We start from the raw sequence: 22,513 nt of genomic DNA, 5'->3' as shown, positions 1-22,513 counted from the left end.
CAAAACCTGCCTTGAAGACAACTTGGTAGTATATATCAAAAGCTGTAAAAATACACATAACCTTTGACCCAGAGATTCTTCTAGAAATTTATCCCAAGGAAATAATTAATCTTATACTTTAAGATTACAAAAACAACTACTGCAGCCCTCCTTAGAATGTCAAAAGATAGAAAACAATAGGGATTGATTACCTAAATTAAGGCAAATCTATACAATGGAATATTATGCAGCTGTTAGGATGGGCTAGATCCCAGTGTTCTCAACTGGAAAGCTGTTTAAAACCTAAGAAAATTGTGGTTCCATTAATATGGAAAGAAATCTGGTGTACACTAGAAAAATGGTCTTTCAGTTAGAAATATAATTCCAGGGACTAAAGGACAGAAACAAGCTCATATGTAACAAATAATAACACATACACACACACACACTCTGATTTTTTTTTGTAATAGAAAAACAATTAAAAAATCAATAGGGGAGTGGTTAAATAAATTTGGTATATTCACCCAACGAAACAGTATATAGACATAAAAAATAAACGATTTCTCTCTATGCATTAATATGGAAAAATACCAAGGTGAAATAAAGCATATTCTATATGCTATATACTATAAAGGGGAGAAAGTAAGATATTTGTATTTGCTTATATCTGCATTAGAAAAAAAATCCACACACTGGAAGAATAAAAAAGAAACTTATTAATAAAAGTTGTTAACTCTAAGGGGCTAGGGGAGAGGGGGATGTGAGGCAGGCAGAAATGAGTGGTAACGTATCTTAACGTTTTAATTCTAAACCACATTGACTATTACTTTTTCCAAAAAAATCAAATGAAAAATTTAAAAGAAGAGATCCTAGGAGTAGGAAGAGTGAATTATGCAAATAAAATAATACCATATAAAAATTCTTCTGTAATGTTTCTGGATGACTAAATAAGCCAGAAGTCTATTACCTCAGAGAGACAAGTAGATTGCTGTCACTACTTGTCTGCGCTACAGGAAGCTAAAGGAGTAGTTTCCCAACCACACATGCTCACTTGAACAAGTAAGACATACCAAATGCCTGCTAGCCTGCTGCGGCTCCGAGCCATCTGCACAACTGTAGGCTATGCCTGATAAACAAAACAGAACTTTGAATAACAACAGAGGCTCAGTAATTAGCCTCTGCAGCATCAGGAAGGAAGTAACGGCATCCAACCAGTCCCAGCAATAGGCAAGCCTTTAAAGCTTGCAAAGCGCTTTCACCTACCTTCTCTCTTTAATCTAACCATCTCTTTGAGAAAGGTGCTAAATAACAGGGGAAAAACTGAAGTTCCAGAAGTTAAGTGCTGTCCAAAGTCACACTGCTAGGGCACCACACACAGGGAATGGAACCCAGGTCTCCTGGCACCAAGTCTGTTCTCTTATCCTAATGCCTGGACCTCCCTTCTGTCCACTTCCTCTTGGACACCACAGTTTGGTTTATTCTTGGATAGCCAAGCACAGTATAGGGAGACGGTGGGAGTCTAGGGTGAGCCTCTCCTCTTTTCCTGCAGACTCATCTCCCACAGGCCCCAAGGAGACTGTTATAACAGCCTCTGAAAGAATTCAGTATCATAAAATAGAAAACTGTATTGGAGATGAAAATACTGACTCCAAAACAGCACTGCAGAATATTCAGATCATGGTCTAGCCAGCAGTGAACTATATTTAACAAGATGTTCTGAGGAGTGAAGGCTCCAGTCCTTTCCTTACCTGGAATCAAAGAAGGTGCCGTCCAGAAGTGTGCCATTGTAATGATATCTGAGAAAGTCCCCACTTTGACTTCGCCGCTCACAGTTTTCAGGTACTACCTTATTCTCAATGGAAATGCCATCCTTGGGGTTATGGAGGTCCAATAAGGCAACATCGAACACCAGAGATGCCTGTCCAGGAATGTCTTTCCCTAGAATGGAATGGAGGAAGATGATGAAATCAGGACACAAGATTTAGGAAGTACTTGAACTATAACTCAACGCCCACTGTGTCAGTGTAACTCATTCCTTGAACATTTCAAGCCAAGGAAACAAATGTTCTTCCACGTCTTGGGTGGTCACCCCTGGTGTCTAACCATGCTGTCTCACCACGGTGTCCACGTGTCCAACCATGGGTATAATTTGAAGCCTGACTTCCTCAGAAAAAGAAGCAAACTGATGTTAATGACATGAGAGACTACTGTGACCATATTTTATATGCTTATGCTGGCAAATCAAGGCTCTATGTGGGTGGTTACACACCCACATGCAAACCCAAGTACATACTTCTGTGGGTTTCTGTTTGTGTACAAATGCGAATTACAGACATTTAAAGGCACAAGTTCCAAAGCTCAGATCTGGTTCTGGAGAACACTACATAGACTTGTCCTTTGGAACAAAATTGGAGCAACCAATTTTTTTAAGAGGCAAAATGCAAAATTCAATCCTTTAAGTGCATCCAAAACAGGATATAAGTAAAACTAAAGTTAGCTGAGATGAGAGAAAAAAATGGCACCCACAATCCAAAATATAAATAGTCTTCAAATCATTTCTATCTCACTTCTGGATGGTACTGCTGCTCTCAGATGTTCCTAACAGTGAGGATTTATTGAATATCTGCAACATGATAATCCACATGAGATTACTGGGCACTAGCTCTTCCTGTAAAGATCAACATCAGCCGGTAAATAACTCTAAATCCAGTACTTTCGGATAAAAGGACGTTAAATGACAAACCACCAACCTCAACACTCTTACTTGCCATTTGTCATACCATGTAAAGGGTAGGCATGGGCAGTGAGCCACACAGTATGGCAAGCTGGCGCTCCTTTAATTGGCCCTTTGGCAGAGCCCACCCCTCGGTCTCCTCCCCAGAGCAACGATGAAATCTGCAGAAAGGGGGCTGCCGAGTCAGCCTCTGGAATGCAATGTGCGGTCAATCCTTGAAATGTGGGTGTGGGTATGGGTGTGTGTGATAGAATATTAATCTTTTGTACTTTTCTGTATCTTTTAATTTAAGGGAAAAAAAAACCTTAAAAGTAACCCCTGTGTTTAAATTTTTCTAGCATTATCATGTTCTAATTGAATATTTGTTTTTTTATATCAACTTTATTGAGATATAATTCCCATACCATACAATTTACCTATTGAAAGTTATACCTGGGTAGCTGAGCGCAGTATCAAAGTATAAAAAATAACTTTTAAATAATTTATTTTAAATATTTAAATTATTCATTATTTAAAATAAATAAATAACATTCTTCATATTAGGCTAGGCATCCAGTTTTCATATTTATGCACGTGGATGATGTCAAAAGGATTTGGGGGGCTGGCCCAGTGGCGTAGTGGTTAAGTGTGCGCGCTCTACTCCAGCAGCCCGAGGGTTCACAGGTTCAGATCCCGGGCGCGCACCAATGCACCACTTGTCAAGCCATGCTGTGGTGGCGTCCCACATAAAGTAGAGGAAGATGGTTGCGGATGTTAGCCCAGAGCCAATCTTCCTCAGCAAAAAAGAGGAGGATTGGCATCGGATGTTAGCTCGGGGCTGATCTTCCTCACCAAAAAAAAAAAAAAAAACGATCTGGGAGCCAAGGCGAATGGACTTCCACTGTCCAAGGATGACACAATTTGAGCATCAATGAGAATAATAACATATTTGGGGCAGGGGAGAATTAAGACGTATTTACAGCACTTGTTTTCAAACTTTATTTTTCTTTTAGCAGGGAACTCCCCCTGACCCCACTTTATTTTTTTTTTATTTTTTTGGGAGGAAGATCAGCCCTGAGCTAACATCCAATGCCAATCCTCCTCTTTTTTGCTGAGGAAGATTGTCCCTGAGCTAACATCCATGCCCATCCTCCTCTACTTTACATGGGACACCGCCACAACATGGCTTGACAAGCGGCACGTCGGTGCGCACCCGGGAACTGAACCTGCAAACCCTGGGCCACCGAAGCGCAGTGCACACACTTAACTGCTGCGCCACTGCGCCGGCCCCTGACCCCACTTTTTAAAGAAACTGTCTGCAGATCTCCAGCATGAAAATATATAAAAGTGGAGGTAAACAGGGGAGAAGGCCGAACCCATCCACTCAGGCTCCCCTTTCCTCCTGCCCTGTAGACCTACAGAGCCAGGAAACATAGTTTGGAAACCATTATATTAGGGGCTTATTAGAAGTTGGGTACCACTGTCAGTAAACTTCTTAAATAGCATCATGTTTTCAATTCCATTCTTTTTTTTGTTTTGTTTTGTTTTGTTTTGTTTTTTATGAGGAAGATTCACCCTGAGCTAACATCTGTGCCAATCTTCGTCTATTCTGTATGTGGGTCACTGCCACAGCATGGCTGCGGTGCAGGACCGCACCTGGGAACCAAACCCAGGCTGCTGAAGCGGAGCACGCCAAACTTAACCACCAGACCATGGGGCTGGCCCCTTCACTTCCATTCTCAACTACATACATCTGCTTGTTTAAATGCCTGGAGGTCTCTTTGTTATGTCAGCCTGTCAGTATGATCAAATGTGCCTGAAATTCAAATATGAGTAAGTGAGAAATTCTACTTATCAGCCAATATTCTGTTTTCCTTTACAGTAAAACTACAAATGGGACATTAATTCAAATTAATGTATTTTCTAACATCATGCTTTGCATTTGTCCACACGGAGCTAATGTTACAGGTAAAACCCATCATGGAGGCACAAAACAGGGAAAAAATGGCAATTCTAGCATTATATGCTAAATTTCTACCTTGATGTCTACAACCTTTAGACCCTCTAGTTCAAATCTTATTTCACAGATGGGAAAACACAGGCTGGAGAGGTTGGTGCCCAGGGTTACAGCTTATGAGGCAGTGGCAGAGGGCTTACTTATGAACGCCAATAAGTGGAGGTTTCTGCAACTCCATCATCAGACAGCAGATGACCTAGACCGGCACTGTCCCATAGAACTTTCTGCAGTGCTGGAAATGCTCTGTATCTGCACGGTCTGGTACAGCAGCCTTCGGCAATGGGTGGCTCTTAAGAACATGAAATGTGGCAGTGTAACCAAGGAACAGAATTTTAAATTTCATTTAATTTTAATTTAAATGTAAATAGCCACATGTAGCTAGTGGCTACCATACTGAACAATGCAAGTCTAGACCAAAAAGTCTGGTGGGTTTCACCAGTAAGTTGAATTAATCACTGCAATAAAAAAAGACAGATGAGAGTGGCTTGAAGACTGAGAAGGACTTACCATCTCCATCTTCTCCATAGGCCAGAAAAGGAGGTATGGTGATGATGCGCTTTTCCCCCACACACATCCCCAGCAGCCCTTTATCCATTCCAGGAATCAGCCAGCCAATTCCCACATACGTGTCATATGTTTTCATGCGATTGTGACTGAAAACCAACAGAAAGGGGAAAAGTCCCATATCAGGAGGGTTTTTCTAGCCCATCCCTCAATAAGGTTTTTGTTACTCAAATATCAGCTAATGAGCCCATACCCATTCCCAAAGACACACATTTATGGATCTTTACTCCCAATCACAGAGCAGAAAGTCCTCAAGTTTATGAAAAGCATGTAATTAAAACACACTGATTCACAGAAATAGGCCTGCTCTTCTACCTAACCAAACACACTATAACGAGAGGAAAGCCCAAAGGGTTCCCTGTTCTCCAGCTTAGCACCTGACTCCCGCACTTCTCGGTAGCTTCATATACATTCAGCCTTCCCCTCCTCCTTCCATGGGAAAACTATAAAAACAAACCAAAAAATGCAGGAACCTACTTGGTAATAGGGCCCTTCACTTAATGAGATCCCAAAATACTGTTAATTTAGATAAAGATTGGTCTTAGATTTTTCTAAGATGTATCAAAATTTTGACTCTGGCTCTATAAAGCATGAAACATTAAGCAAAAGCCTTAAGTAAAGGAGCTGGAACTAGTGACAGTTGGGAAGAGTCCCTCTCCTGGTTTCTCCACGGGTATAAAAATCAGGTGAGATAGGAGGAACTAAGGGGCACTTCACTGATACTACCATGAATGGCGGGACTCACCTCGAATCAAACAGCGTCCCATCCAAGAATGTTCCGTTGTAGTGGTACCTGACAAAATCAGACACCTGGATGGTCCGAGGGCAACTGGGGGGCTTGAAATAAGTGTGAATCTGAACCTGATCTTCAGAATTCCAAATGTCCATCAGAAGTACATCAAAATGAAGCACTGAATTTGGGGGGATCACACCAGCTAGAAATTAAAGAGAGTTCACATTGAGAAGCTGCTGCCTTTCAGGCCAGACAAATAAACACCTAGGACAGCTGCCAACGTGAATGGAAACTAAAAGGGTTTAAGGGGTCACTGGTATACAATTCCAAAATGAGCTACACTCCCTCCCTCTTTCCTCCAAATGAAATTGAAAGAAGAGAACCAAAGTTTTCCCCTCAACAAGGGTAATACTCAATACACCTGTGTTAATAATGCCTTCTTGGGGCCAGCCTGGTGGCGCAAGCGGTTAAGTGCGCACGTTCCGCTGCGGCGGCCCGGGGTTCGCCGGTTCGGATCCCGGGTGCTCACCGACGCACCGCTTGTTAAGCCATGCTGTGGCGGCGTCCCATATAAAGTAGAGGAAGATGGGCATGGATGTTAGCCCAGGGCCAGTCTTCCTCAGCAAAAAAAAAAAGGGGAGGATTGGCATTGGATGTTAGCTCAGGGCTGGTCCTCCTCACAAAAAAAAAAAAAAAAAAAAAAAATAATGCCTTCTTTCACGTCGAGAAGAAATAAACCTAAGATGAAATTTTAGCTCTGTGTGTGTGTGTGTTCACGGCCTCTCATTTTCCCTAATCTACAGCTTCCCAAGATTCTGTGGTTTGCCTGGACTGATCAGCCTGCAAATGTTCTGGTTGTTTCTACAGATGCGTTTTCAAACATGGAACAAAAACTTACAAACTCCTTCACTTCCGTAGGCCAGCTTTGGGGGGATCTTCACAAAACGCCTCTCATTGACACACATCCCGACCAGAGCTTGGTCCATCCCTGCAATCAGTTGTCCTTTTCCCACAAACACATTGAAAGTGGAGTCTCTGTCATAGCTGAAGACCCAAAAAGTAGGGAGAGAGAAGGAAAAGTATAAATAATCCTTTCCTTAGTGAAACCAACCTGTGACAATGTACTCCTCGATAGACTGAGGTTACTGCAAAATAAAAAGCCTGCAGAGAAGTTACTGATACAGGAAATGTCTTCACCAGACAGGACTTGTAGGGTTGGAATGTTTAAATTACCTTGAATATAGCCAGCAAATCTAGTTAGATAAGCATCGGCATAAATTTCCTTAGAAAAAAATATATGTTAAGTTTGTTTTGCAAAATAGCTACCAATTCTTCCACTAAAAAAATAGAGTTTACTCCATTTCTATGTGATTGGTACCTAACAGCAACATCATAGATACTAATGCACAAATTAACACTAATTTTTTTTCTTTTTTTTAAGTCAATAGGTTAAACAAAGAGGCAGCACAGTGCAGCATACAGGGTACTTAAACTCTCTTAATCTCAGTTTCCTCCCCTGCAAAATGCGAGTAATAATAACAGCCATCCCAAGATCCATATGATGTAACGATGTGAAAAGTGCTCAGAAAACCTAAGGGTTATGCCAATATTATTATAATTTCTATAGGTGATAGAAAGTCTGAGGTAGTCTTGAAGTCACTAACATATGTGTTTTAAAGGCTGACTGGTGATGGTCTTAGGTAGAAAGACAAATAATGGAATCATGGCTGTGACCCAGGCTCTCATCCTCTTCAATGTCCAATTCAGCAACCAATCAGGGTTTGCCTATTAGGAGACTGTGCTAGGTGCTCTGGGGGATATAAAAGAACTCTAGGGCATGGACTTTGCCGACAAGTTCCTTATAAACTGGCAGAGACACCACAGAATTTCAGACATTGTTTTAAAAAATGACTACAAGGCTTGGTTTATAATAATGAAACACTGGAAATAACTTAGAAGTTCAAGAGTATGGCACTGATTGCATATAAGGCAAGGATTTACAATAAAATGCTCTATGGCCATTTAAAAATAACAGATTTATGTTTTGGGGATGTAATGTACAGCATGGTGACTGTACTTAATAATACTGTATTGCATATTTGAAAGTGGCTAAGAGAGTAGATCTTAAAAGTTCTCATCACGAGAAAAAAAATTTTTGTAACCATGTGTGGTGACGGATGTTAACTACACTTATTGTGGTGATCATTTTGCAATATGTACCAATATCAAATCATTATACTGTACACCTGAAACTAATATAATGCTATATGTCAATTATACCTCAATTAAAAAAATGATTTCTACTCACAGAAGGACATACACATTAAGAGAAAAGTACAGGCTACAACCACAGTATAAAATAATCTCATTTGGATTTACATATATAGATGCATATGAAAAAATCTATAAGGTGACAAATGATAATACTATCAATGGTAATCTACGGGTGAGAGATTTCAGGTGATTTGTTTTCCCTTTCATCCTCTCTTAATTTTCAAAATGATCATAAAATACTTGTGTCATAAAATATTAAGAGCTGTTGGGATTTATCTCATTAGGATGTGCCGCCCTTCACCTGGTAAATTACTTCCACCTTTTCCTCATTTTCCCTACTGAACGGCTTGGGAGAGCAGCACGGCCCACCTCAACGCCAGTCAGGGCAGCTTGTCAGACCTGCCACCTCTTCCCTTTCTCCTCCCAGTTTTAGGTCAGTGAAAAGAAAGCAAGATTCCACGTTCAGGCCACCAAGCCAGAGGACAAAAGCACATGGTCAGCTCTGTGCCCAAGACGGCTTTACACCTCTACCCTCTATCTCGGGGATGGGGGCGGGGGACCAACACCCGCCCCCTGGAGTGCCAACTCTTGAATTTCACTTGGCTGAGCCTTACCAGGCCCTGACCATCATCAAACTGGCGGGTTTATGTTAATAATGGACCAGAACTCAAGGCTTCAAAGACTCTCCAGGCACAGAACATTTGCAAACAGCAACAACGCACAGCCTGGAAACTACTTTATACCTATGTTTTTCATCCACAGAACATGAATATACTTCCCAAATTTAACAAGAGTTTTTAATAATAACTACCATTTAGAAAGCATTTATTGTGTGTCAGGCACAGTGGCAAACTAAGCTTTTCTATATACTACCTCATTTAATCCTCATACAACACTTAAGGCGGGTGCTAATACTCAGGCTCCTTGGAGGTGAAAAAAATCTCCCAAGCTCACAAAGTTAGCTAAGTGGGAAAAAAAGCTAGACCCCAAGAGTGCCTCTTACCTTCCAGGCACAGGGCCTCCTTAGACGGTGCAGAAAAACTGTTGTTGCCTCTAAGTATTAATTTCTTCATTTGATGACTGCCTAAGCAAAGTGCTAAAAACAAAAAACACCTTTCTGAAAGAACATGTGTAATTAATATACACAGGAAACGGACAACGCAAGACCAGTCTTATCTATTGCTGAAAACTCCGACCATCTGGATAAAGGTGCTGATCAGTACAACTGACACAAATTCATGTGCAGCGTCAAGCCCAGAACTGGTCATGAAAATTATTTCTGCAAGCTCTGAAATAGGCACGTATATAGCCTGTCCCAGGTATCTGGCTGATTTACACCTTTTGCAGGCATCCCAGTCTGAGTCCTGCAGGAAACAGATGATATGCCCAAATTAGGCAGTTCCAGGAAAGTTTAATAAAGGCATTGTTTTTGAAGGTGTGTGCGGGGTGCAGAGAAACCCATGGGACAATGTAACACCTCTGGGGACGAGTAGGGGGTTCTGTTGGGCCTGAGGGATCCCTGGACAGAGAGGGTGGCTAAGAAGCTAAGGTAGAACCTTTGGTCTGGAGACACAGCCCGTGGTGATTCTACAGGCAGGGAGCCAGGAGAATAAATATCTCTACCTCACTCTCCTCCCTCCCTCTGATCTCCTGTGGATGCCCCATTGGCTGAACCCAACCAGAAGCCAGGCGACAAGGGGGTCACTGATATAACCCACAATATGCACATGTAGTCCATACAGGTCAGCCTCCCAGAGCAAAAACACGTGGAATAAGGGGAAAGTGGACCCAGAGAGGCAAATGGAAATCATCCAGCACATCAACACCCCCTTTCCTCTCCACCAGCTTATTTTTCTCCCCTGCTCATTCACTGCTGCAGACCTTTCCATTGCTGCCCCTGACACTTCTACCTTCCCTTGCCCCAAAGGGGTGCTGTGAGGTGGCTGCAGCACCCTCCAATGAAGGTCTTCAAGATTATCAGCCCAAGGACCACTAAGACAGGAGACATCATGTAAAACCAATCATATTCAACTCACTAAACTGCCTACACACAAGCACACATTATCTTGCAGCATATTCCTCAGGATAAGTGACTACCCTTGTGGCTGCATTCTTAAAGCATAAATATTGTGGCTCTATTTCTACATGTAGGTTTCAATCTGCAGTGAGGAAGAACTTTTAAAAGAACATACGGCAGGGGCCGGCCCCATGGCGCAGCAGTTAAGTGCGCGGGCTCCGTGGCCCAGGTTCGGATCCCGGGCGCGCAGCGACGCACCGCTTGTCAGGCCATGCTGTGGCAGCATCCCACATAAAGTGGAGGAAGATGGGCACGGATGTTAGCTCAGGGCCAGTCTTCCTCAGCAAAAAGAGGAGGAATGGCAGATGTTAGCTCAGGGCTGATCTTCCTCACAAAAAAAAAAAAAAAGAACATATGGCAAACTGAACACACTCCCTCCCTCCCTAGAGCCCCCCCCCAAAGCCTATTCCTTCCCCAAGCTCCTAAGCTCCTCTTTAAGAAAGGACTTATGAAACCAGAGAGGAGACCATTGCTATCAAGAGATAGCAACAACATTTTGGAAGATGGAAAGGGAATGGCAGAGCAGGAACTGACCTAGAAGAGAAGAAACAGAATCTAGGTGTATGCAAAAGGGGTTCTGGCCAAGAATGGAGCTGTGCCTCCCAGAGGCTGCAGAGTGGAAGGCGGCAGGGCAGAAAGAAACCTAGAGGTTGAAAGTTTGCCTTCAGAACAGCATACCTCACCCTGGAGCCCCCTTCCCTAGTTCTAGCAGCTTGGCAACTATAATTTTAAGCTTTATGGAATTATTTAACTGGTTTTTAAAAACTCTGTGCATACGTATTACTTTTAAAGCATAATATTTTTTGTGTGTGGGGGGGATGGGACGACTTGAGAGCAAAGTGTGGTCAGATCCAGATTGGTGTCCAGAAGTGTACATAAGTACATAAGAAGGTCAGGGTGAAAAAGACAGCCAGGAAAACTTGCAGACGAACAGCAGTCAGGTTGTAGGGTCAGAGCAAGCAGTTGAACAGAAACTAGACAATCATGAATAGCGAAGAGTTAGGTAAGGCAAGGTGTAAAAGTCCACGCACACAGTAAACAAAACAAGGAAACTGAGGGAGAATGAGTGCAGAAGAGATATGAGGTACTATCTGCCTCCAAGAAAACTTAGAAAACCGAGGTGCTGCTCATCCTCAGCCAGTGAGCTTTGGTATGTGTGGATATTTATTCATTCCTTCTTTCCTTCTTGTCCTAATTTGTTCCATAATAGATTTACGGTGTCTTAGAACACATCCCCAAGTGTGGGTACGCTGGGATCCGCAGGAGGTATCAGTAAAAGGGGCTCATAACTAGAGACCACATCGATGGAGAAGTATAAAGATCCTGGCATAGAAACGTAGAAACACATGCATTACATGTGTGTTCCTGTTACGTGGCTTTAAGTGCTTTTCTGTTTGGGATAGCTAGACTGAGCACAGGCAAATAGCTGAGCCTCTCTGAAAACAGGGAGATAAGGATGTATATATATATATATCAGTGTAACAGTTAACCTGCTTTTGATAGCAGAATGTTTTTTTTTTTTTTAGTTTTCAAAGCATCTTTATTTTAATTTTTTTTGGGGGGGTGTACATCATTATATTTCGATTTCTGTGTAGATTACATCACATTCACCACCCAAAGACTAAATACAACCCATCACCACACACATGTGTCTAATCACCACTTTCACCCTTCTCCCTCCTCCCTTCCCCTCTGGTAACCACCAATCCAACCTCTGTCTCTATGTGTTTGTTGTCATTCAAAAATTAATTTTAAAACTTTTTGAAAAAATTGACATACACTTAGACTACTTGTTGCCGAGATTATTTTGATCTCAGATCCAGAAACAAAGGAAAAATGGCCATTACAGAGGGGAGAGAAAACTGCGCTGCAGTTAGAACAGAAGCCCTGATCAGCTGAGGGAGGAAAAGTCAGCTTGCTCTAAATGCCAGTTTTAGATTCTGTTTAGACAAATAAAACCAAATACGTGGGGTCAGCCCGGTGGCATAGTGGTTAAGTTCGTGCGCTATGCTTTGGATGCCTGGGGTTTGCAGGTTTGGATCCCAGGCACAGACCTACGCACTGCTCATCAAGCCATGCTATGGTGGCATCCCGTATATAAAAAAAAAAAAAAAAATAGAGGAAGATGGGTACAGATGTTAGCTCAGGGCCGAATCTTCCTCAGCAAAAAAGAGCAAGATTGAAAACAGATGTTAGCTTAGGGCTAGTCTTCCTCACCAAAAAAAAACACAAAAAAACAAAAAAAACAAATACATTACTCCCTCCATCTTTACTGAGGTATAATGGACACATAAAAATTGTATATATTCAAGGTGTACGATTCAATGTTTGATATATGCATACAGTGTGAAATAATTGCCACAATCAAGCTGATTAACATATCCCTCCATCTCCTTATACAGTCACCATTTTCTCCTTTTCCTCTCCCTCCCCCTCCCCACCCCCTCCCCTCCCCCTCCCTCTTGTTGTGAGAACACTTAAGATTTACCCTCTTAGCAAATTTCAAGTATACAATATAGTTTTAACTATATTCACATTGCTGTACATCACACTGAATACATTTCTTTGAACATTAAAGAGAGTGCCATATTTGAGAATTCCTAATAAGAGGGAAGCAAGGTAATAAAGAGCCAGCCCATTGGGCATGGGAACCACCTTTCAGGTACCTCGAAGTTGGTCCAGTCTCGGGCCAACTCAGATGTCTGGCTCACATGGGACCTGCTTAATATGAGGACTGTGGTTCTGCCAAAGCCCTTGGTGAATGAGACTAAAACATGCCTGCACACGAAAGCAGAAACTCACCTCCTAGCTGTTTGCCAAGCCCCGGGATAACCCAGGTGAGATTCCACACCCTCCCCTAGCTGAGTTCCACCACTGAGCCTGGGCCCAACTGCAGACTCCAAAGAGGGGAAATAAAGTTTGACTCTTCTGTCTCCCACAGCTCTCCCCACACCACTCACTCCCAAAGGTGACTTTGGGCTTCCTAGACCTTTTGCCCAAGAGTATTTCCCTCAAACAACCACCTCCAATGAACCCTGGCAGGGGGAAAAGGCAAGCCACTAACAAACTGGGAAACTGCCTACCTGCTACCCAGGTGGAAAAACGAGAGAACACTGCAATGGACGAAGAGACAGAAAAGAGGAGCAAGAGTGAAGAGGAGGGAAACATGAGAGAACGAATCCATTCATATGTCCACAGAGGACCAGACTCTGAAATGTGAGCAGTTGGCCTGGATGGTCTCTGGAGAATTGAAATCATTAAAAGAAAAACTTTGCAAAGCAAAATGAAATCATTACATTTGCTATTGTGGATTTTTGTTTTTAAGCAACTGCTCCAGTTGAAATGTCAGATCTCCATAAATAATCCTTATTTTATACAAGTTCTCAGCCCAGTAAAATACAGCCAAATTAAATAATATGATTGTAGAGTTGCTCGCAATGACCCACAAATGAAAATTAAAAGCAATGCCATTAAGTCTTCACAGGTCAGCCTGCCAATGGCCTCAGGAGACCCAAGTAAGAAGAACGGCCTGGAGGCTAGGCTCTTTTCCTAAAGTTAGCAGAACCACACTGGGCTAACACACAAGCAGCAGCTTCTGTTTCTCCACGTGGCTTTTCCATAGGAAGAGCTGTTATGCACATTCACACTTTAAAAGCTCCCTGCCTGAGTGAGCATGTCCTGACCTGCTCAGTCTCCCTGCCACCACTTAACCCATCTAGTCCACCATGACACCATCTGGGATGCTGCCCAGTCCACTGGCTTTTCTCTGAGAAATAGTCCTGCAGAAGGGGTGAGCCTTAACACCTCTTCAGTTAAAACCCACCAGGGTGGGCACCTGACCCAAATGGAACCAATCATATTCTCTCCTGGGAATGCGGAATTAAGACAGATACCAGTTAGTCAGTGTTGCTGGACCCAAGAGGCCGTGTACGTGGCATGGAAAGTCTGCTGGAGCTCTCCCTTCAGGGAGGGGAAGAATGAAGTCCCTTTGCAACTCCTCAGGGAGATGCAGCAAGTCACCTCAGTTCATGATTCTGGAACCTCAGGGGGAATTGGAGATCTTTCCAATAAATCCCTCCCATTCTGCTTAAGCCAATTGGAATGGGTTTCTGTGTCCTCCCCCTAACCCGCCTCGAGGGTGGGGATTTTGTTTTTTTTAGATAGATATTATTTTTTGTTGTTGTTGTGTGAGGAGGACCAGCCCTGAGCTAACATCCAATGCCAATCCTCCTCTTTTTTGCTGAGGAAGACTGGCCCTGGGCTAACATCCATGCCCATCTTCCTCTACTTTATATGGTATTCTTTTTTTTTTTTTGTGAGGAAGATCAGCCCTGAGCTAACATCCATGCCAATTCTCCTCTTTTTTGCTGAGGAAGACTGGCCCTGGGCTCACATCCGTGCCTATCTTCCTCTACTTTACATGGGAGGCTGCCACAGCATGGCCTGACAAGCGGTAAGTTGGTGTGTACCCAGGATCCGAACCCGGGGCCACCAGCATCGGAATGCATGCACTTAACCGCTACGCCACAGGGCCGGCCCTATATATGGGACGCGGCATGCATCGGGGATCCGAACTGGCAAACCCCAGGCCGCCACAGCGGAGCGCGCGCACTTAACCGCTTGCGCCACCAGGCTGGCCCCAAGATGGATATTATTTTTTGGAGCAGTTTTAGGTTCACAGCAAAACTGAGAAGGTACAGATTTCCCATATACCCTCTGCTCCCCCACATGCATAGCTTCCCCCATTATCAACATCCCACACCACAGTAGTACATTTGTAATAACCAATGAACCTATGTTGACACATCATCACCCAAAGTCCACAGTTTACTTTAGGGTTCACTCTTGGTCTTGTACATTCTATGGGTTTGGACAAATGTATAATGACATGTATCCATCACTGCAGTATCATACAGAATAGTTTCACTGTGGGACAGGGATTTTTGCCTGTTTTATTCTTTGCTACATCCTAGAACCTAGAACAGTAGATACTCCATAAATATTTGTTGAATGACTAAATAAATGAATGAATATGTAAAATGAAGTTGACCTCTGTTAATGAGTGATTCTTTTAGAGCAATGGTTTTCAATGCGTGGTCCTCAGAGCAGCAGCATCAGATTCACCTGGGAACTGGTTAGAAATGCAAATTCTCAGGCCCCACCCCAGACCCACTGAATCAGGAACTGTGTAGAACAAGCTCTCCAGCTGATTCTGACGCATGTACAGTTTGAACACCACTGTGTTAGAGGATCCCATGCAACAGGGCACGTGGTAGGCACACAATAATATTTATTAAATGTCTGGACCTTAAGGGACTGCAGACAGGCCTGGAGGCTGTGAATGAACTGGCCAGATGCTTGTTTTGCCTGCTAAAGGTAACAGGAACATGTTAAATTTCAGTCCCCAGAAGGAAATGAGAGCAAACAAAGAGATCATCTGCCTCACCCTTTCTGCTAGGAATGCTATGGAATGCCTAAAAACTGAATCAGGATTAGCTGACCAGGAAGTGGCTCATTCCTGGAGAATGAGCAGGAGCCCCAGGGAAACCTGCAGGCGAGAAGCTGCTGTCTTCTTCCGTCTGGAGCAGCAGCCACAGAAGGCTCCGAAATAAAACGAAACCATGTCCAAGCCAGTGGCCAAGGGCTGAAGGGCTAGACCTCCTGGCAACTGCAAATGCCCACAAGCAGAAAAGACACCAACAGTTCCCAAGCACCAGGCAGAGATGCAGGAAGAAAGCCCAGTGGAAAGAAAGACCCTTTGTGGTTTATGACTCTGGTCAGGGTGACAGCCCTCGTTTTCTTCTGGGCAAAACCTCCAAATCAGCAGCCAAAGCCAAAAACATCTTAGATTTCTCCTCCCCTAAGAACTTGGGGCAGGAATAGCAAAGTCATGCCCTAACGCTTCATAAATTCCCAACGGAATGGAGACCTTGGAGAAAAACTCACAACTAGTGAAGCACCTACTGTGTGCCCTGCCCCTTCCACTCCATTGTCCACACTGCAGCCACAGGGACCTTTGTAGAATGCAAGTCTGATGCCTCACCCCCCGGATTAAAACTCGTCAGTGGCTCTCCATTGCTCTTAGACAAAGTCTAAACTCCATAGCAAGCAGACAAGATCTCTCAAAATCTGGCCCAGCTCTCCTCTGGCCTCCTCTCACCTCTCCTTTTTCCCCCTCTGTAACTCCCCTACTCTCACTCCAAGCTCAGGCCGTACTGAACAGCTTACATGTGCCCCAGCACAGTGCTCCCACCTCCAGGCCCCTGCATACGCTCTTCCCTCTACCAGCCAGCCGTACCCTTTCTTCCCCCAGCAGCCCTCACCCCTCAGCTCCTCCCAGTAAATTTTAATCCTCCTCAGGTCTTATCCCTTCAATCCCAGGACTCCATCCTGACCACCCCCACCCCCGACACCCACACAACATACAGTTAAGGCTTCTGTGTGCCTCCATAGCTCCTTACCTTTCTTCCATCATATATTATAGGGGTAGAGTATAGACTCTGGCACTAAACTGCCTAGGTTCAAAGCCCCACTCCACCACTTAGTAGCTAGCTATCTTGAGCAAAATACTTGAACTTTGTGAGCCTCAGTTTCTTCATTTGTAATGAGATACCTACCTCACTGTCTGTGAGGTTAAATGAATTCATTTGAAATTAAATGAATTAATATATGTAAAGGCATGTGGTAAAAACTATACGTGAACTCTATGTGAGAGAGGGAGTGCGTGTGCTATTATTCTCTCTGTACTTATCACACTATGTAATTGCCTGAACTATCAGCAGTAAGGGCAGGGAGGGGACACTGTCTTCAGGGCAGTTTGCTGAATGGATGGCAGCTCTTCTGTACTCTTTCCACTGTCCCACATTGCCTCACATTGGCTGCCATGTCTAGAGGGTAGAAAGTATTAGACAATTTGTTCTAGTGGGAATCATTAATTACCATCAGCACAAGCAGGAAATTCTTCCCTATTTTCTGACTAAAGAATCAATGAAAAGGAGGGCCAGCCCCCTGGCTTAGTAGTTAAGTTCGTGTGCTCTGCTTCGGCCGGGGTTAGCGGGTTCAGATCCCGGAGACTGACCTACACCATTCGTCAGCCATGCTGTGGGGCGACCCACACACAAAATAAATGAAGACTGGCACAGATGTTAGCTCAGGGCTAATCTTCCTCAAGCAAAAAAAGAGGAAGATTGGCAACAGATGTTAGCTCAGGGCTAATCTTCCTCACCAAAAAAGAAAAGAAAAGAAAATTGTAAGTGTTGGGGATAATGTGGAGAGCTGGGAACACTCACACATTGCTAGTGGGGATGTAAAATGGTGCAGCCACGTTGGAAAACAGTTTGGCTGTTCCTCAAAAAGTTAAACATAGTTACCATAGGACCCAGCAATTCCACTCCTAAGTATATATCCAAAAGAAATGAAAACATATATCCACACAAAACCTTGTACATGAATGTTCATAACATCATTATGCATAATAGCCAAAAAGTGTATACAACCCAAATGCCCATCAACTGATGAACAGATAAACAAAATGTGGTATAACAATACAATGGAATAATACAGAGCCATAAAAGGAATGAAGCACTGATACATGTTACAACATGGATGAACCTTGAAGACATTATGCTAAGTGAAAAACAAAGCACCACAAATTGTATGATTCCATAAAGAGACAGAAAGTAGATTAGTGGTTACCTCAGGCTGGAGGAGAGGGGAGGAACTGTTAATGGGTCCAGCATTTCTTTTTGGAGTGATGAAAAGTGATCTTGGGGCAGAGCTGAGGGCAAGAATCATGGGCATGGTGCAGGCCCGCATGGCAAAGCTAAGTGACTTGCTCAGGACTACCTCCCCCCACGACAGAGATTTTTGTAAGGCCGGAAAGGGAGGGCAGTGGTGGTTACACGCACAGAGTCTGGACTTGGATTGTCTGGGTTTCAATCTGATTCTACTCAAACAAGTTTCTTAGCCTCAATAGCCTCAAGTTACCTCTCTGGCAAAATGAGGGTAATGATAGTACCTACCTCAGAGAACTGCTGTAAGAATTAAATGAGTTCATTATACAGAAAGCACTTAGAACTACCCTGGCACACTGTAAGAACTCCATAAATGTTAGCAGCTGCTATCATCCCCTTCATCATCATCATCCCCTTCATCATTATCACCTACAAGAGGCGTCGTCTGACTAACGTGCTCAAGGGGCCTGCCGGAAGGAACAGAAAAGGAAGGCGGCAGACAAACATCAACATCTCCTCTTGGGGGGGGGGTCTACTCGTGGAGTGGCCATTTTACACGGATTTCGCGTGTGTAAATGTGCTGGGCGGAAAGGCAGGGCGTGATTTGTCCCAACCCCGCTGCGCAAGGTCCTATCCAAGATGCCAGTCCCAGACGGGCGGACCCAGGGGGCCTTAAGCGCCGGGAGGGCCGCCCCAGGGCTGAGGGATTTAGGGTCCGGTAGCTTTTGGGTAGCAGGAGAGAAAAGGAGGAGCGCGGGGCTCGCGGGGCGGAGCTAGGGGAGGTCCGTCGGGAGGGAAAGGCCTGTCCGGAGAGAGGGAAGCGGACAGGAGAGAGGGCGCTGCAGCCGGGGAGGCCGGGCCGAGCGCTCAGGGCGCGGTACCTGGAGTCGAACTTCTGGCCGTCGGGGAATGTCCCCACGTAGTGGTAGCGCACGAAGTCGCCGCTGCGCACGGTGCGCGGGCACTCGTCGGGCACGAAGCGCCGCTCGATCTGCAGCTCCGTGTCGGAGCCCAGGCCCAGGCCCGCCACGGGCGCCGCCTGCCCGGTCACCCAGAGCAGCAGCAGGAGCAGCGGCGGCGGGGGGGGCCGCCAACCCCGGGCCCTGAGCGCCATCGGGGGCGGCGAGGAGAGGACCGAGGGAGCGGGCGCGGGGCGCGGCGCGGCGCGGAGCTCTGGCGGCGCGGGTCGGACCTGAGCGTGCGGCGACGTTCGCAAACGTGGAAAAGACTCCCGGCCCTCCCCGGGCGGCAGCAACCGCCCCCTGCCCCCCGCCGCATCCGACGGAGGGGAGGAGCCGCGGCCGCGCGCGGGGCGGGCCTGTGCGCCCTTCGCCGCGCGACCCCGCCGCGCCCTGCGAGCTGGCCGGCCGGGAGAAGAGGGCTGGCAACTTCAGAGGGGACCGGTCCCCGTAGGAGGAATCGTGAACTCCTCGGGACGGGGCTTCGGCCCTAAGTTGGCCGAGAACAACGTTTACGGCCCGGGCCGACCCACCGGTCTCCGCCTGTTCCCGGGACTCTCCGGAGTTAGGGCCACAAGGGACTCTCAACGTGGCCGTGGATCCAATTACCCCTTGCTGCTTCGGGGAAGGAGCGAAACTTAGATTTTTTTTTTTTTTTTAACTTAGTTACAAGGATGGATTCTACATTGAAAAAGACTGAAACCATTCTTCAGGATTTTTTTCCGCGTATTTTCTTTTAATACTTAGAGGAAGGCATGTATTGGGAGACCCTCCTGACAGTTGTCCAGACGAAAGTTTAAGTTGCTAACTGTTTAGCGAGAGTTCCCCAACCCATCAGTGGATGCACTGTGAGCTGGTACTTAACAGCGAACATCCCACATGGCCCCACACACGTGACTAAGCCTGGTAGGACTTCACAATAGAGACCCAGATGCCTCAGGAAATTCATTAGAGTAGTTAAATACATTCTTACCTTAGAATTGGTTGTTCTTGTTTACTAAAACTTTGGATTAATGGAAGCAAATCGCCAAAGGTTTCTCAATTCGTTTTGGAAGCAAACAATCCTGATACCAAAACCTGGCAAAGATAGCAGGAGAGAGAGAAACTGGGCACCAATCTAATTTATAAATACAAATGCAAAAATACTAAATAAAACGTGAGCATATTGAATTAAACAATTTATTAAGGGAATAATACACCATTATGTGGACTGCCTGGGTGACCTTCTGCAAGTTAAATAACAGTCTCAGTGTCCTCTGTAAGATGAAGATAAAACATAATTATAAGATTATTATAGATCTTATTAGATCCCAAGATCTAATGAGAAACTACATGTAGCACTAAAGAAATGTTCATTGTTCCTAACAGAGCTTATTCTATTGAAATAGAAAACCTATTAATATGATTCATCCTATTAACACTGGTTATTTATAGGTTGTTGGATTTTGGGTGATGATTTGTTTTCCTCTATGTACTTTTCAGTATTCCTTTATGGTTTTTAATGACTATGTCAGGTTTTTATTAAAACAATCGAGTTTTACACAGAAACAAACAAAAAAGTCAACCTTGTTCCGGTCAGGAATCTTCCACTCTCTTACTGGGACTGTGGGCAACGCATGCCACCTCTCTGGGCCTCAGTTTCTTCATCTGTAAAATCAAGGGGTTGATTTCTAAGACTTCTTCCACTTCTAAAATCCTACGATCCTGTGACAGAGAAAACATTCCAGGACAGGAAGGATGACAGAGATGTAGGAAGAGACAGACTGAGTGATGACTGCCACTTCCATTTTGCCTTTTAGGCCTTCCAAGTGGCTTAATTTCTTGTCATTCCTTTTAAAATGTTAATTATCTGATCATACAGTATGTGTGTTGTTCAATAGTCTCTTTATATCCTAACAGACATCGTTTGAATTGAATTTCTGTAGCAATCTACCACAGAGAAAATCTACCTCTTGGCTCTAGTGATAACATTATCCTAAGGACTAATTATAATGGAGCTGAAACTTTAAAAAATTATTAAGTTTCTGGGAGTGACTTTGTGAGGACTTCTCAAGTCTAAAAACTGTGAATTTCCAGTCAGGAAGAGTCAACAGTAAACTAAAAGCTCAGAAAGGTGAAGATGGGAAGAGGTGTGCAGGCGTGAGACAGGAACCAGAAGAGAAGGGTATTGGAATAAAAAAAGAGAGAAGGGGAGAGAGAAAGATAGTAAGAAGGGAAAAACGGAAGATGAGAATCAGTGAGAGAACAGAGAGCCAACGAACAAGAGAACGTGATACAATCAGAGAGAAGGACACAATAAGGGAAAATATCGAAAAGGTCTGAAGCCAGGATGGAGGCGTGGAACAGCACAGAGGAGCAAGAGAAGGAGGATCTGAAAAAGGATTGGTCTGAATAAAAGTCAGAAAACTAGGTTCTGTCCTACCCCCATCTACACCAGAAGTTGAAATGTTAGCAGGAAAATCAAACATAATCCGGCAAATGAGGCAGGACAGTAAAGAAAGAATTCCACTTTGCATTGAGCCTGAAATAAAAGAGGACTCGTGAATGAGATCTTCCAAGAGCAGTAAACCCGGGAGGATAAGCTCCTTAAGCTGTTAACTTTAGCTTGGCACACACTTAGCAGAGATAAGGAAAAGCCTGGCATTAAGAAAAACATTCCCAAAAAGTCCTTCCGAGCTGAACGTGAGGCCAGTGTGAAGTAGGAGAAATTTGTGGGAGCAGTGCCCTCTCTCCTTCCCTCCTCAAGAATTTCCAGGAAATTCCCCCACCCCCAGTATTGACAACACACCTGAAGTTACCATAAGGTTTGATGAAAACCCTGGAGTAGAAATCAGACCCTGTTGGTTGTAGGGCCACCCATCCCCCTACTCTCTGAGCCTTGATTTCCTTCTCTGTAAAATGTCTTGCCTACCTCCATAGAGTTTCTGTGAGGATCAACTGAAGCAATATATGAGGGATGGAAATCTGCAAAGTATTATGTAAATATGAGGAATCACTTTCATCTATGAGTGATAGAAGACCCAACTTGAAAGAAATCACTTAATCCATAAGTCAGGACCAGCTGCAGCCACCCCCCTGCAATTGGGCTGACACCAAGTCCCTTTGGCTGGCCTTGAGAATGACTCTAGTATCTTAGGATGGGGCAGAGGGGTAGAAAAGACTGAGGCAGGGGTACACCAGGGAGGGAGTACAAAGAAAGTCTCTCTCACTCACCTGGGCTGGGCACCTCAGTACAAAGTGAAGGATGGCTCCATGTCTATTCATGGTTGTGTAGTAATCACTTTACTCTCTCTCTCAGGAAAGAACTGTACCTGCACACCCCTCCAGATGTTACAGGAATAAATAAAGGGTAAGAATAAGGTTTTAGAATTATAACCACCGGGAAGAATTCCCGTTTGTCTCATTGGTTGATGGATGAACTGTAACTGCAGTGAATCTATCACAGTCAGAAAACTGGGCTGAAT

At 44.3% G+C, this 22,513-nt stretch overlaps 1 protein-coding gene across 1 annotated transcript in view; it reads right to left on the bottom strand.

Annotated features, from left to right (window-relative positions):
- The window catches only part of FKBP9 (FKBP prolyl isomerase 9), a 43,418-nt gene extending 24,115 nt beyond the window's left edge, over nucleotides 1–19,303 (bottom strand). The window contains exons 1-5 of the mRNA XM_004418845.3: nucleotides 18,972–19,303; nucleotides 6,905–7,050; nucleotides 6,019–6,208; nucleotides 5,217–5,362; nucleotides 1,728–1,917 (exon numbers count right to left, since the gene is read on the bottom strand). Coding sequence (XP_004418902.1) covers nucleotides 1,728–1,917; nucleotides 5,217–5,362; nucleotides 6,019–6,208; nucleotides 6,905–7,050; nucleotides 18,972–19,204 — 905 coding nt within the window. The 5' untranslated portion in view covers nucleotides 19,205–19,303. The remainder of the gene's footprint in view (nucleotides 1–1,727; nucleotides 1,918–5,216; nucleotides 5,363–6,018; nucleotides 6,209–6,904; nucleotides 7,051–18,971) is intronic.
- Between the last annotated feature and the right edge of the window lie 3,210 nt (nucleotides 19,304–22,513).

The sequence above is a fragment of the Ceratotherium simum genome, chromosome 1 (assembly GCF_057802395.1).
Source record: "Ceratotherium simum simum isolate JZ-2026a chromosome 1, ASM5780239v1, whole genome shotgun sequence".
In the NCBI taxonomy this organism is placed as follows: domain Eukaryota; kingdom Metazoa; phylum Chordata; class Mammalia; order Perissodactyla; family Rhinocerotidae; genus Ceratotherium; species Ceratotherium simum.
Note: the sequence above shows the minus strand (reverse complement) of the source record. Positions and strands in the feature narration are given on the sequence as shown.